The 14,814-nt window shown below is 46.9% G+C and overlaps 1 protein-coding gene across 1 annotated transcript; it reads right to left on the reverse strand.

Annotated features, from left to right (window-relative positions):
* Positions 1–903: 903 nt before the first annotated feature.
* Positions 904–13,890, reverse strand: Fcamr (Fc alpha and mu receptor). The gene is made up of 8 exons (XM_057770703.1): positions 13,852–13,890; positions 11,625–11,682; positions 10,244–10,384; positions 4,456–4,794; positions 3,486–3,605; positions 2,306–2,939; positions 1,633–1,745; positions 904–1,058 (listed from the first exon to the last, which is right to left on the reverse strand). The coding sequence occupies exons 1-8, from the start codon at positions 13,888–13,890 to the stop codon at positions 904–906; spliced, it is 1,599 nt and encodes a 532-aa protein (XP_057626686.1).
* Between the last annotated feature and the right edge of the window lie 924 nt (positions 13,891–14,814).

Raw genomic sequence — 14,814 nt, forward strand, 5'->3', positions numbered from 1 at the left:
CTTTGCCCACAGTCTTTGATATCAAAGATTCATAAACAGGGCAACAAGAGGGGATTGATAATGAGGGTGAAAACCTATTGAAAAGTACCCTCTTCTCCCATCGTTCAGGAAAATCCCGGAAAATCTTGACCTGACCAAAGATGGGCAGCGTGACGAGGACAGTGTCAAACGGGGAGATGCGGTGAGACAGACAGGTGTCCTCTCCTCCCGTCTCACACAGAAACCACCCACTGACGTGGTCATCCAAATCGCTCCCAACCAAAAGTGATAGAGGCCGTTGGGGATTCATACCTCTTACCCAAGTAGATCCCCAGGGTCCACCAAACCCATGCCATCCCTGGCCAAACAGGCATGGGCCTTTTAACTGACTAGGATCCCACCGAGTGGCAAGTTCTCTGGAGATGTAGTGAAATGGATAAGATAAAATCACTGTGCTTAAGGAGCGACGGCTGTGATTGCTCAGGGCAGCCTGGTACATGAGAATGCTGCTGAGTGTGAGCCGCAGGCTTAGTGCTAACAGGCATAGGGAAAAAAGGGCACCCAGAGGGGCAGCAGCAATGGAATGGAGATTCTCCTTTCCCACACTGCCAGGAATGAAGAGATTCTGTATGCATACATCCCCCCACCCCCTGCCTCCTTCTTTCTCTGGAAAAAAAAATAAGCAGTTGAAAAACAGCCAGACCACAAAGCCCTTTCTTGAAGCCTTCTTTGAGTCAATGTACTGTCTGTCACCTTTGGCTTCGGAGAGTGCCTGACCCTCTGAGGCCCGAGCTGGCATTCTCGGTGGAGGCTGAGTTTAGTTAGTATTCGTGTGGCTGAAGGTGAGAAAGGGGTGAAGAAGCCGTGGAGATAGCTGGTCTTGGTTCTCTTTCCGTGGTGACTTAGCTGTTTGTCTTTCCGTCCTCAGGGTCCTGAGTTGTCCTTTAGGACAGTCAGGCTGGCTTGGGCAGAAGGAGGGTCACCCTGCTGCAAGCTCTTTCCCACATCGGAGAGCTTGTCTGGTAGGAAATGTGTCATCTGAATCAGAGTGATCCTTGGTGACCTTTCTGTCTTCTGAGCTGTAGAGACACAAGAGAAGGCTGTGAGTGTCCCGAGGCACACAGACAGATTTGCCTTCCTAAGAGTGAGAGGCACGGTTCTGAGAATTTCCCAAGACAGAAGTCTGGTAGCTGGGCCCATTACAACAATAATGATGGGTCCAGATGACTTGATTTCTGGCCCTGGGAGCCTCAGCCTCTCTCACTGCCCCCCCCCCCGAAAGTCTCAATCTCTTTTGACCAAGATGTGCACTGGGGATCACTCGTGTTAGCAGCCTGCATCTCTGGGTTGGTACTGGGAGAGTAATTAGCGCAGGCTGCGCAGAAAGTGTGCCAGCGTGGTTCCACACCTACGGCTAATAGTTCTTGTCATCCTCCACATCTCCTTACGCCAAGGAATGATGCTGAGGCACAAGTGGAGGAGAAGGGATTTGATGAAGCCATGACCAAGCAGAGTTCAATGGTTCAGAGTAGAATCTACCTTTTCTACATCCAAATGTCTGGACATTCAATTTAACCTAACCCAGTCCTGAGGGTACCAGGAGGAAAGGGTCATTCCTCTCTCTAGTTTTGGGGCTACGTAAGCTCAACTCACAGGTCCTCCAGAGTCTCCTTTTCAAGAGGACCAGAGTCGCAAGCAGAACCAGGACCAGCACACTGGAGACTGGAGTCAGGATCCAAGAGTTGCTTTCTCCTTCTGTAAAAACACTGCAGAGGGAGGAGTCACGGTAAGGGTGAGAGGAGCCCGGAGCAGGGAGCCTGTCTCTCTCAGTTCACAGGTGGACAAGATGAGCTCCAAGCCAATTGGGCACCCTTGTCCCTGTAACTGGCTCCCAGCAGTTTAGCTCCTCAAGCCCCAATCCTTTGCATCACTCCACCCTCCCGTGCATGGGCCACAATGTGCCATATTGAGGAAGAGGGTGAGTGAGAATCAGGAGGTGGGCTTTGGCATTTGGCTCTGTCACAAGTTTTCCTTGTGTCTTCATCAAATTGTTTCCCTTTCCTGGAGTTCTGGTCCTCACATTAAATAGAGAGTTTCAAGGGTTTCAGCCTAAAATTATTTCATCGTATCATTGAGATTTTTGCTCACAAACTACCAGAAAGCATTCAGACAGCTTATCACCGTGGGGTCCCTGAAGTTTGGAGGGTGGTAGCTGATGCTTACATACCCCGTCCTACTCTTTACTGATCTGTAAATACAAGGGGAAAGAGGTCCACAAGAGGAAGGGCTGGCCTGGAAGCAAGGCCAACAGGGACCTAAGGCTTACCTCTTCATTGATGATCTCTTGCCAGGGGTCCACATCGGGTCCCCGGATGAAAGTCTGCTTGGTGTTGGGGGGCTACTTTCTCCACCAGTGTTTTCTAGGCTCCTACCAATGCTTCCAGATGCCACTTGCATGTGTGTAGCATTCAATGTCCATGCACTTGGAGCTGGGGATGGCTCTTCTGCGGAGTACAACAATCGTTGCTTAGACAAATTGTCCTCTGTTGCTTCTTGGAGAGTTTCCCAAGTCACAGGCTCTGAGATCAGGACTGATGGCCGGGTGGTTCCTGCGGTCTTTCCCGGTGCTCCTGGAGATGCGCTGACCTCTGTTTCCCCCTGTGGTTCTTCAGCCTCTGGAACTGCACCTGTCCTCCCACCCTCACTGGTGCCGGCACTAGTTGTTACTGAGTTCCTAGCACCCAATATCCAAGCACCCTGTGTTGTACTGAACATGCTTCTTGATTTTGAAACTGAACTCTCTGGAGTGGGGACTGTTGTCTTGATATAGCCCTCCTCTTTGCTGCTTTTCCCTGGAACTGTTGTCCTGGCTATTCTTGGGGTTGATCTTCCATTGGCTGAAACTGTAGTTTTGCTTATTCTTGTAGTTGGAGCTGTTCTGTCCCATGCTGATCCTCGACCTTTTAGAATCTGAGTGGCTCCTGGGGTCCTTCTGTTGGCTGTGGTTGGGGCTGTTGTGCCCCATTCTGAGCCTTGGCCTTCTAGAATTTGGGTGACCCCTGGGGTCCATCTGTTGACTGTACTTGGGGCTGTTCTGTCTGGTTCTGGGCCTTGGCCTTCTAGACTCTGGGTGACTCCTGGGGTGCTTCTGTTAGCTGTGGTTGGGGCTGTTCTGCCCCATTCTGAGCCTTGGCCTTCTAGAATCTGGGTGACTTCTGGGGTCCTTCTATTGGCTGTGGTTGGGGCTGTTCTGTCTGGTTCTGAGCCTTGACTTTCTAGAATCTGGGTGACTCCTGGGGTGCTTCTGTTAGCTGTGGTTGGGGCTGTTCTGCCCCATTCTGAGCCTTGGCCTTCTAGAATCTGGGTGACTTCTGGGGTCCTTCTATTGGCTGTGGTTGGGGCTGTTCTGTCTGGTTCTGAGCCTCGGCCTTCTAGAATCTGGGTGACCCCTGGGGTCCATCTGTTGGCTGTAGTTGGAGCTGTTCTGTCTGGTTCTGAGCCTCGGCCTTCTAGAATCTGGGTGACTCCTGGGGTGCTTCTGTTGGCTGCTGCGGATCCTATCCCAGAAGATGCTGTGATGAGCTCACCAGAAGCTGGAACTGCTGCATAGGTGGTGTTGGAAGGACCTGTGTGGACACACCCAGAGAGAGGCCATGAGGGAATGCTCTCTAGGCTACCTACTAGATCCAGCAAAGGACATTTGATCAAAGTGCTTATTAAGTAGGATGCAGCTCACTAAGAGATGAAATCCTCTGCAATAAGTCAGATAAAATTAGAAGGTGACAATCTCAATGTGCTTCTATGGTTTTGCAGATTTGACATTCTTACTTCTGTCCCTCAGGCCTACATATTCCCTATCCAGATACCTTGGAGCCTGTGCTATTATTCAACAAGGGAGTAAATAAGCCTTCAATTGCAGCAGGAAGGTGGGCTCCAGCATTCAAGGGAATTTATATGGTCACTTCTGATTAGGTGTAATCTTTTTGGAGTGTGCACACATAGACACACACACACACACACACACACACACACACACCATGCTTTAGACCTCTATGCCTGAATCTGAAACCAGCCTTTGGAACAGAGCCTTGGAGCTACAGATGTCTGCAGAGGGAATCAGCAAGGTGCTACTGTAGGGAAGCCTAGCCTCAAACCTGTCCTTCTGTGTAGGCTGCACCAGCGCTACCTCTTCTCTGCACATCTGAGCACCAAGTTTTCTGGAATCAGAGAACTCTACCTCACAGTGTTTTTGAAACGTAGTTCAAACATTCTTTCTACAGCATTCAGGATAGAAAGAACCAGGTGGATAACCTTGTATGTCCTTCACTGGGCACTCTTCCTGAGTATTTGCTTTCTCAAAGATGATGTCTATCTAAGCCGAAAGCACACCTCTCAGAGCCGAGTCATCCTTGGGCCCATTTCTTCTCAACCTCGGTCTTACTAAAACTGTCCCATCAGCCTTCAATCAGCTCTTACCTGGAGACACAATCAGATTCATCCTGAAGAATAGCTTGTCATTTCGGTCACCGATACCGCAGCGGTAAAGTCCCGTGTCATTCGGGGACAGTTGGAACAGCTTCACCATGAACAGAGCACTCTGTGGAAAGTCAGTGAGAGCCACACGGCCCCTGTAGTCACGGTGGGTGTAGTGGTTGGTGGACACGACCGTGTAGCAGGTCCACAATGGAGGTGCCAGGCGGCACCAGTATTTTCTTTGATGCCTGTTGACTGAGGATGGGGCATAATGACAACGGATGGTGACAGCTCCTCCAGGCTCCCCGGATACCAGCCTTGGGCCTCTCAGTGCATTTGCACCTGCAGGCAGAGAAATTGTCAAAGGAAGGGATAGTGAGCATCACCACTGTCAGGGAGGTAGCTATGAACTCTGCTCATCAGAAAATAGCAGCTGTGAAGGCGGCGCACAGAACTGAAGAGCTCACAGAGGAAGCAGACCTTGCCCAAAGTACGGAAGGGAGCCGGACTCAAGGCCTCATCTCAAAGACTCTTACCTGCATTTAGCTACCACTTGTGTGCTAGGTGTCCTCCTGCAAATCTATCTGGAGCCTGCATTCCAGCCACTAAACTCCATCTACAAGCTTGTAAGGAGAAGGCAAGCCCAGGCAGAGGGATCCGGTTTGCAGAGCCAGTAAAAGAGAAGTATTACTAGTGTGGCTGTGTCAGTGTGCTTTCCTCTGAAGAGAAGCCTATTCTGCTTTGCTGGGTTGATACGTCCTCCAGCTCAATGGCTGGCATTTTCCCACTAACCCCTTCTTTATAGAACAGAACACTGCACACATGTGGCACACAGTTGCTACAAGAACACAGGCAAGAAGTATCACGAATACACCTGCTTTAGCAATATTAGTTGAGCTGGGTATATATAAGCCAGCATGTAGGAAGCCTTTAGTTTGATTAGGTGTAAGCAAGAAGAAGGTTTATTCTTTCACTGACTTTTCCCACCATCTCTGGATTCTCTGCTCCTTCATGAGATACCCGGCATAAGTAGATTCGCTGCCTCTTCTGGCACACAGAGTCTAGTCTAGCCTAAAATTCTACATCCAGACCGATGTGAATGCAGACAGTGTCTCATCTAGCTAAAGGTTTTTTCTTTGTTTCCCCTAGACTCAGAGACTGCCAGGGAAGAGACGGAGGGGTTGGGTCTCTTGCTTTGTTTTCTTTGGCTACTCAGAGATGAGGCCTGGGTACCTTCCAGGACGAGCACAGAGAAGAGAGTAGTGTTGCATAAGACAGCATTTCTTTACCTGGCTAGTGTTCAAAATAGTCTCTTTTTTATTTGCTGCTCAGATATCTATTGGCGGCCTCTGTCTCTAGTTTTCTCATTGTAAGAACAGCTTCTCATTTTGATGGCCTTCTATGGATACCATAACAGCCCTGTGACTTCTGGCTATTTGTACCTCTTTTGTGGTCACAAACCCCTGTGACTGGTTCTCCTTGTTGAGGACCATAAACTGGGTCAAAGGAAGCACTCTTTGCCCTCCTGTCAGAAAAAAAGCCTGAAGTATCATGACAAATTTATTTGGTCTCTCTCTAGACATTCTTTCCCTCAGATTAGAACAAGAGGAAGTGACCCATCTCTGTCCAGAGTAGTTCTTACGTGGAGCTCCTCAGCCCTCCTAGGGTTCTTACCCTCCCTAAGGAGCCAGGATGGCTGCCAGCTGGGCTATTGTTGAAATCAGCTTCATAATTTCTTCCTACAGGAAGGCCACCAAACATTTTGGCTTGGAACGTGAGTACCTGGTAGTTTGTAGTGTGTTTAGGGCTTCTGACCCCAAGAAACTTCTGATCAGTATTCCCCTACTGGGAACAGTTAATGAACTTGTGGATCCTGGCACAAGGGAAAAATGCGAGACTCCTTGTCCGAATTATCTCGATTCAAGATGAGGTTGCGTAGGAAGCACATGCTGCAATCTCATCAAGAAACAGGAGCAGAAAAAGCTTTGTATTTAGTGCCAGCCTAAGCTACAGAAGTGAGGCCTGCCTCAAAAATAACACTACCCAGCTCGTGAGGATGCCAACAGACACGTCTGGAAATCAGCCCCTGGATGATCCGAGCTACCTGGGCAGAGGCCGTGGAAACCACCAGAGATGCGATTTCCTCACATCCCCCTGGCTAGCCACAGCCGAGTGAATAAGAACTGGCTATTTAGTTGGGCAAAAGAAGTTGGCTAAGGTCCCTGTGAACCTTTATATTTTCAAGAAATTTTGAAAGGGATGCCAATCCAGATACAGGAGATACTTAGAACACTAAACAGATGAGACCCAGAAGAGAACTCCTCTTATCATATAATTTAACTGCTAAATATAGAGAACAAGGGGAAATGCATAGGAAACACCCAGCAAACATCCAGGCCCATATATACATGCAGGCCCATCAGAGTAACAGAAGATTTCTCCATAGGAACTCTGAAAGCCAGGAGAGCTTGTGATACTCTATTTCAAGTCTTGAAAGGTAACAATTGCCAACATAGACTGTGATCTCCATCAAAGTTATCTGTCATTGAAGGAGAAAAAATTTCCCACAGTTAAAATGTGCTAAAGGAATTTATAACTACTAGCTCAGCTTAGTGGAAAATACTCCAAGAAATCCTCCCAACTGAAGAGAAAGCCAAAGGCACCCATGGGGTCGCAGGAAAGGATAAACCAGTCTTGAATATTAATAGTTAAGCAAGACAGGAATAAGAAAACCTCAAACACAACAAAGTTTGACAGAAATTAGTGCACACATTTCAATTTCTCATAAAAGATGGATTAATACTACCTTACGGCAACACCGTGGGGAAAGGTGTTCTAAGCAAATTGATCTTGGAAACATACAAGCATCATTTTTCCAATACAATCCAAATAGATACATTTCCTGATGATTGAGGGAGCAGTTCTCAAGAGGATATTTCAATTCCAAACACACACAAAACACAAGGACATCCAAATATGCTAAATATAATGACATAGATTAATCCTAACACAGTAAGACTGGGTGACATCACTACCCTACTCAACAGACAGTCATGGTAACACAAACAAACAGAAACATCTGAGAAAGATGACATCATAGATTTAACGGACCAGCAGATCTGGTAGAGAGCTACAGAACATTCTGACCAAATCTGACATAATACACATTCTCCTCAGCAGCCCAATGGGTTAGGACACAAAGCAAATCTTAATAAATATAGGAAAACTGAAAAAAATCCATTATATTCTAAATGGATACAATAGAATAAAATTAATATTCAATAATAACTAAAGAAACTATAGAACACTCCAGGTGGTGGCACACGCCTTTAATCCCAGCACTCGGGAGGCAGAGACAGGCGGATCTCTGTGAGTTTGAGGCCAGCCTGGTCTACAGAATGAGTTCCAGAACAGCCAGAGATACACAGAGAAATTCTGTCTCGAAAAACCAAAAGTCTTAGAATTCAAATGAAGATACAACATAGCAAAACCTATGGAATACAATAAAAACTGTTCTAATAGGAAAATTTCTATATGTGGGTATTTCAAATGTCTTGACGATATGCCTTAGGTTTTTGGAAAAAAAAAAAAAAAAACAAACTAAACCCCAAATCAGTAGATGGGAAGAAATAATTAAGATTATGGCATAAATTAGTACAATAGAAATAAAGAAGATTTTCATTATAATAAATTTTGCTATAGTAATAAGAATTTCATAAACAGCTTGTTTTTTGATAAGATAAATAAGATTGACCAACTCCTAGTCAAACTAACAAAAAACAAGAGGAGACCAAATCAATGAAGTTAGAAATGAAAAAGGTGTGTTAACAAAAAACACGAATGAGATGCAGAAAATTATTAGTACACAACTTAAAAACACATCCCACTAAACTGAAATCCAAAAGAAATAAATATATCCAGTTGTATATTAAATTAAACCAAAAAGAACTAAACAATCTACTGTGTCTGTGAAAGGCAGTGAGATTAAAGGAGGAAGAAACAATTTCCTGGCCCCAGTGGATTCACAGGTGGATTCTCCCAGACCTTCAGAATTTACACCAATGCTTCCCAAACCATTGCATGATATAGGAAAACAAGGGGCACCACTAAAGTCTCTGCTAAACCAGTGTTATCTAGCCGGGCGGTGGTGGCGCACGCCTTTAATCCCAGCACTCGGGAGGCAGAGGCAGGCGGATCTCTGTGAGTTCGAGACCAGCCTGGTCTACAAGAGCTAGTTCCAGGACAGGCTCCAAAACCACAGAGAAACCCTGTCTCAAAAAACCAAAAAAAAAAAAAAAAAAAAAAAATATATATATATATATATATATATATATATATATATATATATATAAACCAGTGTTATCAGATATCAAAACCAGTTGGAGACCCAACAGAAAGGAAAACTCTCAGCCAGTCTTCCTGATGAACACAGACACATGAATTCCCAGTCACTGTGAACAAGACTGACACCAGAACCGGTCTGCCAATATTCTAATATGAAGATGAGAGGGGCTCAGAAGACCCCACCCTCGGTGAGGACTTATAAGTAGTTAATGCCTGCCGGGGGAGGGCCTCGTGAGGTACCCTTCTCTGAGGATCTATTGGTAGTTAATGGTTGGTGGTATAGACAGCAGTAGGCTGACCATATTCCTGTAAACAAGCCTTCATGCTCCTGCCAGCCACCCTAATTAAAGTAATTGGGATGGACACACACACGCACACACACGACATGAAAGCTAAAGGTGACTAGTTAGGAAGAGGAAGGGAATCTGCTAGAATGGAAGAGGGACCAGAGAGGGTGGTAGGGTGGAGATGATCAAAATACATAGACATATATAAAACATAATGAAGCCCACTGTTATATATAACTAATATATACTAATATAAATAAAACTAAAAAAATAGACTAAGAAGACAAAGACAAACCAGCAATAGCAACAAAAAATTTTGCGATAGCAACAGCAGAGCATAAAGCCAGCCACCTTCTGAGTACAGATGGATTTGTAAGTGGCTTGTCTCTTATGTGTGACCTAAGGTCTAATTACAGGAGAGTAGCAATCAGCAATCATGACCGCTTTGGTTGTAGCAATACCACTGAAGGCTTAACTTAACAACATGCTCCAAACCACACCACTCACAATCAAGGTTTCTGGTATTACTGGTATTACATTTTATATTTAAAAAGCAAGAATAGCCGGGCGGTGGTGGCGCACGCCTTTATCCCAGCACTCGGGAGGCAGAGGTAGGCGAATCTCTGTGAGTTCGAGACCAGCCTAGTCTACAAGAGCTAGTTCCAGGACAGGCCCCAATTCTAGGGGTTCTTGTGTTCTAGAGTTGGCACATTTAAAAGGAGCACTGCACCATTAGTTGGGGGGTGAGGCAGCCTTGCTCTGCTGATTGAGAATCTTTGATTGACTCTTGTACACATAACTTTTCATTATTACCAGAATTAAGAACCAATACCTCAAGTACTCAAGTAGTGAGTGACTAACCAGTAGTTCTTGGCCTCCATAACAATGAAAGGATTTGAATTCTGTATTAGTCAATTGTGAGAACTAAAGAATGGGCTGACATTTGGGATCAAGGCACCTGGAGAGCCTGCTGCTAACTCTCTGCTTCCTGGTGGATGTGGGGGACCTGGGATCTCACTCATCTCTATCATTACCGAACAGTAGTGTGTTGCTAAGTCTTCCCCTGGGGGTAGGGGTATGGAGACAAACCTTACACAGGACCAGGACTTGGTTTGACAAAGGAGATCTTTGGCCAGACCGAGATAGAGGAGGGGCTGTACCTGTAAGGGAGTTTTTCCAACAGCAAGAGGGTGTTGAAGCCCTGTGTGCTTCCATAGTGCAGAGAGGCGTCCTGGAAGGGGGAGAGCCAGCCTGCAGCTCTCCAGAATGGGGTCTCCTGTGTGGAGGGGTCATGGATGAACCTGGGCAAAGGGAGAAGCCAAGCTATCAGAGAACACCAAATGCCTACAAAGCCATTCTCTGGAAATAAATGTGGAGTCACCTCTAATTCCTGCCCTGCATCCCATGGACTAAGAGCATCACACTGACTCTCATCCTGCTGGGTGTCAAGTGGCGAAGCAGAGGTGGGGGGCAGCCGGAAAGTACACATCTTAATTCACAGTACCTATGGGGACGCAGGGACGTGTCCCTGGATGAGTTTTAAAGTACTGACCAAAATAGGTAATGGAATACTTAGAAGAATTGAGTTTAGATTACACGACACATAAAGAGGACTGTTACCTCTATATGAACAGAGAGCTACATGCCTTCCAGCGAGAGATTAGGAGTTCTACATCACACCCTGGACAGCACCAACTGTTGGTTCACGTTCACTCTGATTTGTTGATCAGCCACACACGGTTAATCCATTTTTAGTGTTATCGTAATGTTTTCACTCATTAATGAATTCAGTAATGATTTGTAAAACACTTCCCTGGACTAGAGTCTAAGTAACACACACACTACATACTTCAATGGCTCACCATTACCATCATAATAAAATTTACACACCACGGCATGGGGAAAGAAAGGCTCATTCACCCCCTTGCCTGGTCTGTTCCTGGCCTGCCTCAGCACAGCCGGTTGAAACACTGTTAGGACTGGATTCTATCTCTCACCTCATTGTCCTCCACTCCCGGCACACACTAAGCCCTTCATAAACACGCCTTAAGTAAGTGGCTAAATGCGTTTGAACTGCTTATCATATCCTTTCTTTGCATACTGACTTCTTTAAAAACGAACAGAAGCGAAGGCTGTAACATTTGTGTTTTGCATGCCTTGGGACCTTGGCACACCTTGTAAACAAACAGCTAATTTTCAAGTCATCTATTTAAACAAAAGAGAGCAGGTGTGGATCGGGGCAGAGGGATGGAGGTGGGGGCCTAGGTAGTGTGTGTGTGTGTGTGTGTGTGTGTGTGTGTGTGTGTGTGTGTGTTGGGGTGGTAGTCTAAACAATGGCTATTTTAGATGTCATTGATTGAGCCAGGCATATGCAATCTCTGGTGATCTCTCACGTCTGCCATTCCCTGGTGTCCATAGCCACAGCAATTCAGTATTGAATCCCAGAAGAGAAGACAACCATCTGCCTGGTTGGGCTGAATTCCACTGCCAGGTCCCCAGCAGCCTCTGAAGTCTGACACAGGGCTGTGTTTGTAGACTCACCGTGGAGCAGGCAGAGTATGAGCAGGAGTATTTTCCACCTTGTTCTTTGGCTGGAGATCTGCAACCCAAGACAAGAGGCCCAAGGGGAGACATATGAGAAGCTAGAGTGGTGGCGGGGGTAAGGGAGAGGGTTCAGGGCTTGGCACTCTCGCTGTGGAATCTCAATTTGCTCCAGTAGCTGCGTGGGTCTACCTGATGGGCAGAGTCAGAGAGCTGCTTGTGCTGGGAAGTGGGGCTCTGCAGAGCAGTGCAGAGCGGGAAGAGCTCATTCAACCCTGGAGCACTGGTAGAATCGTGATGCTCGGAAAGGGTGTTCTCAGGGACCTGGCTCTTCTCTGAGTCACTGAGGGATACTATGTATGGGGTACCACGTTTCTGGGATGCAGGGCATCCCTCCTCTTTCTCTTTTCATTCTTTCTTTTTGCAGAGAGGAGTTGTTTCTTCAGCGGGGAGCCTTGTGCTTCCCTGTACAAGTATGGCTGAGTTAAAACTAAATCTTCACCCTGCAGGCACTAGGGCATCATTCTGTTTTTTCTCATAGTCTCTAAAAATCTCCCTTGGACCCTCTTTATCTCCATCTGACCTTCAGTTTTGTATCATTTCGCTGGCCTTGGGAACTCACTGGAAGCAGAGCCTTGTGTCACAGCATTTTACTTTTAGGCTTCAAAACTAGACTGAGCATAGTGTGAGCCCAGTGGGCAGCTACTGGGAGCAGGAGCCCAGTACTCTGTCAGGGAACCCCAAAAGTGGTCACTTCTCAGTGATTAAAAGATTAAGATTGTACCTCATCCTCAACGTCTGTGTTCTCTGAGGATTTTCATCCGTGTTTGACTGCAGTTCTCTGGACCCTCAGGTGTCATTGTTTTTTCTTTTAATGTGAACGTGTATTTTGCCACTCTTAAGAATGATCAATGCATCAACTTTAAGTCAGTGGTATAGCACACAGGCAAGGTACCCTCTTGACTCCCAGCTATACCCAGTTGTACGGGGTTGGATCAGAGGAGGAGAAAAAAGAATGGGAGTGGAAAGAGAAAACAGGAGAAAGAAAGAGTTAAAGGGGAATAGGAGAGAAAGGAGAAGGGAAGAGAGAGGAGGAAAGGAAAAGACTCTAGATTAGGCTCCTAACAGCTACTTCTCACTCTGTTTGGTTCTACTCAGTCAAGTCGTCTAGAGCCTTCAGCTGCCCTACTGTCTAGAGACCCAGAGCAGCTAGTTTGAAAAGACCTAAATTTCTTACATCTTCCAGCTCCCTCCACCCCACCCTTTAGTGAGTCCCCTCCCTTGGGCGCTCTCAAGGGCAGTCTCTGCCCTTCCCTGCCTTACCCCATCTTCCCCAGGTTTTCCCAGGGTGTGGCTGCACCTAGTTCCTAGTTTGATTAATAATCACCACATCCAGGCTCCTTCCATGCCTGATACTCTGACTGCCCCAGGCTACCGTTTCCAAAGTGCCAAGTCCTAATACAGTTCACATAAAGGCCAGTATCACCATGCCGCCCAGTTCTTCTGAAGCTCAATGGTGTGACAGCTTCATGAGCAAAGCTGCCTCCACGGGGGCAATGAGGAAGCACAGTATGCGATAAAATAAAATGTTCCTAGCTACTTATCAGTCTTGATTGGGAGCTGAAAGGATATCATTTAGTGGAATGTGTCCAGTCACCTTCCCTGGCAATGACCTTCAGGAAGCCTTTCTGCAGGAGACTGGGAGTCCTACTGCACCACAGTTAGAGTTGAAGAACCTGTGCCCCCTGAGTCCTGCTGGAAACACCCCCATTTTCACTACAGGCCAGTGTGTGACTTCCCTGCCCTCTCTTAGCCCCTCTGAATGCCCCTTTTCTTCTACCTTCATCCCCATTCTGTGGGATGATCTGGCATGTGCAGAGGGAAGAGCACAGTGTCACCAGGCTTGGTTTGGCTGGAGGCTGCTAAGTGAACCCTGATGCTTATTCCCCTCCACTGCAAAAGAAGAGCCTTGCCTGGGCAGCTACGGGCTCTGCATCTACTATGTGCGGGCTCTGCCTTCCCAGGGTTTCAGACTCAGAGTACTTGGCTGTAAGAAGAGGGTACAAAGGAGAAATGCTGGGGCCTGAACTCCTGAGTCTTCTCCGGCCTCTGGAGAGAGCCCATCTGCTCTGAGGCGAGACCCCTAGAGCAGAAGTCACAGTGGCTGCTGCAGACTGCTTCCCGCTCTTAGAGTAAGAACCAGACCGCCAAGAGAAAGTCATGTTACCTTTTGTTCTCTGGGCTTAGCAGGGGAATCTTGATCCATCTTGGTCCAGAGCAAAATCAAGTTGGACTTTTTCTTTTATCCAGGGAGACGCTGGTGTTTTGGTGTTGGCCAGCTGCTTTCTCTAAATATGGAGAGCGAGCAGTCAGCATGGCGTAGGGATGGTAACAGGAGCTGGAACTGGAAGACTGGATCTAAAGGGGAAGCTCTACTACTCACTCACCTCTTGCCGTTTGTACCAGGGTCCCTTCTCTTGTTTTTACTGCCAAGAGAAAGTCAGTTCTGCTCTCTTGTCCTCACTGTCATTTGTTTCTTTGGAATCTTTTCCAGGGCTGGTGACAGTAGCTTCAGGGAAATATATTGGTCCCTACCTTGTCTTCTCTTATACCCTGTTGGAGGTCCAGACTTTTAGGGGGCCCCATCTCAGAAGCCTTCCTGGGAACCTCCAGAACCAGCGATGCAATGACCTGAGCAGGAGAGAAGGGGATTTCAGGGTTCAGGAGAGGAATTTCCCGAAAGCTGGCCATCAGCTGCTGCCCCACTGCTGACCTGAACTCCTGCGAAGAAGGCATTTGAGGGGTTTGCTTCAGTGACTTCAGTTTAAATGCATGCTCTGGTGCTCATCAACTTATGTCCTGAACAAAGGACAATAAACTTAGTGAGATGGTCTTCAGAGAAAGAGAGCGTGGACAAGTCTGGCCTAAGCAGACGATGCGCTTGAAAACGCCACAGGAATTCCCCTTGGGAAAGTGTCTATAGAGGCTCTTTTCGTTGGGAAAGATACAGTGCTCCTACTCGGCCTCTTGGTCTGGAACTGATACAGCCTAAGTGCTCAAAACAAAGGTGCCCAAAGGAGGAAGGATGCTGTAGCCTATAAGGACCATTTCCAGCACCCCTCATAGATAATGGCACCCCTGGGTCAAATTAAAAGGCCCTTCTTCCTTAGAATGAATTGAGCTGGTGCTT

The sequence above is a fragment of the Chionomys nivalis genome, chromosome 5 (genome assembly GCF_950005125.1).
Source record: "Chionomys nivalis chromosome 5, mChiNiv1.1, whole genome shotgun sequence".
Lineage (NCBI taxonomy): Eukaryota > Metazoa > Chordata > Mammalia > Rodentia > Cricetidae > Chionomys > Chionomys nivalis.

What these genes read in the sequence shown, in the direction of transcription:
- Fcamr (XM_057770703.1), bottom strand. Translation starts at nt 13,890, where the DNA reads ATGGATCAAGATTCCCCTGCTAAGCCCAGAGAACAAAAG. An exon ending in TTGGAAAAACTCCCTTACAG is followed by an intron (nt 4,795 to 10,243) that starts GTACAGCCCCTC and finishes CTCTGCCTGCAG; the next exon opens with GTGCAAATGCACTGAGAGGC. An exon ending in AGTCACCCAGATTCTAGAAG is followed by an intron (nt 2,940 to 3,485) that starts GCCGAGGCTCAG and finishes AGATTCTAAAAG; the next exon opens with GTCGAGGATCAGCATGGGAC.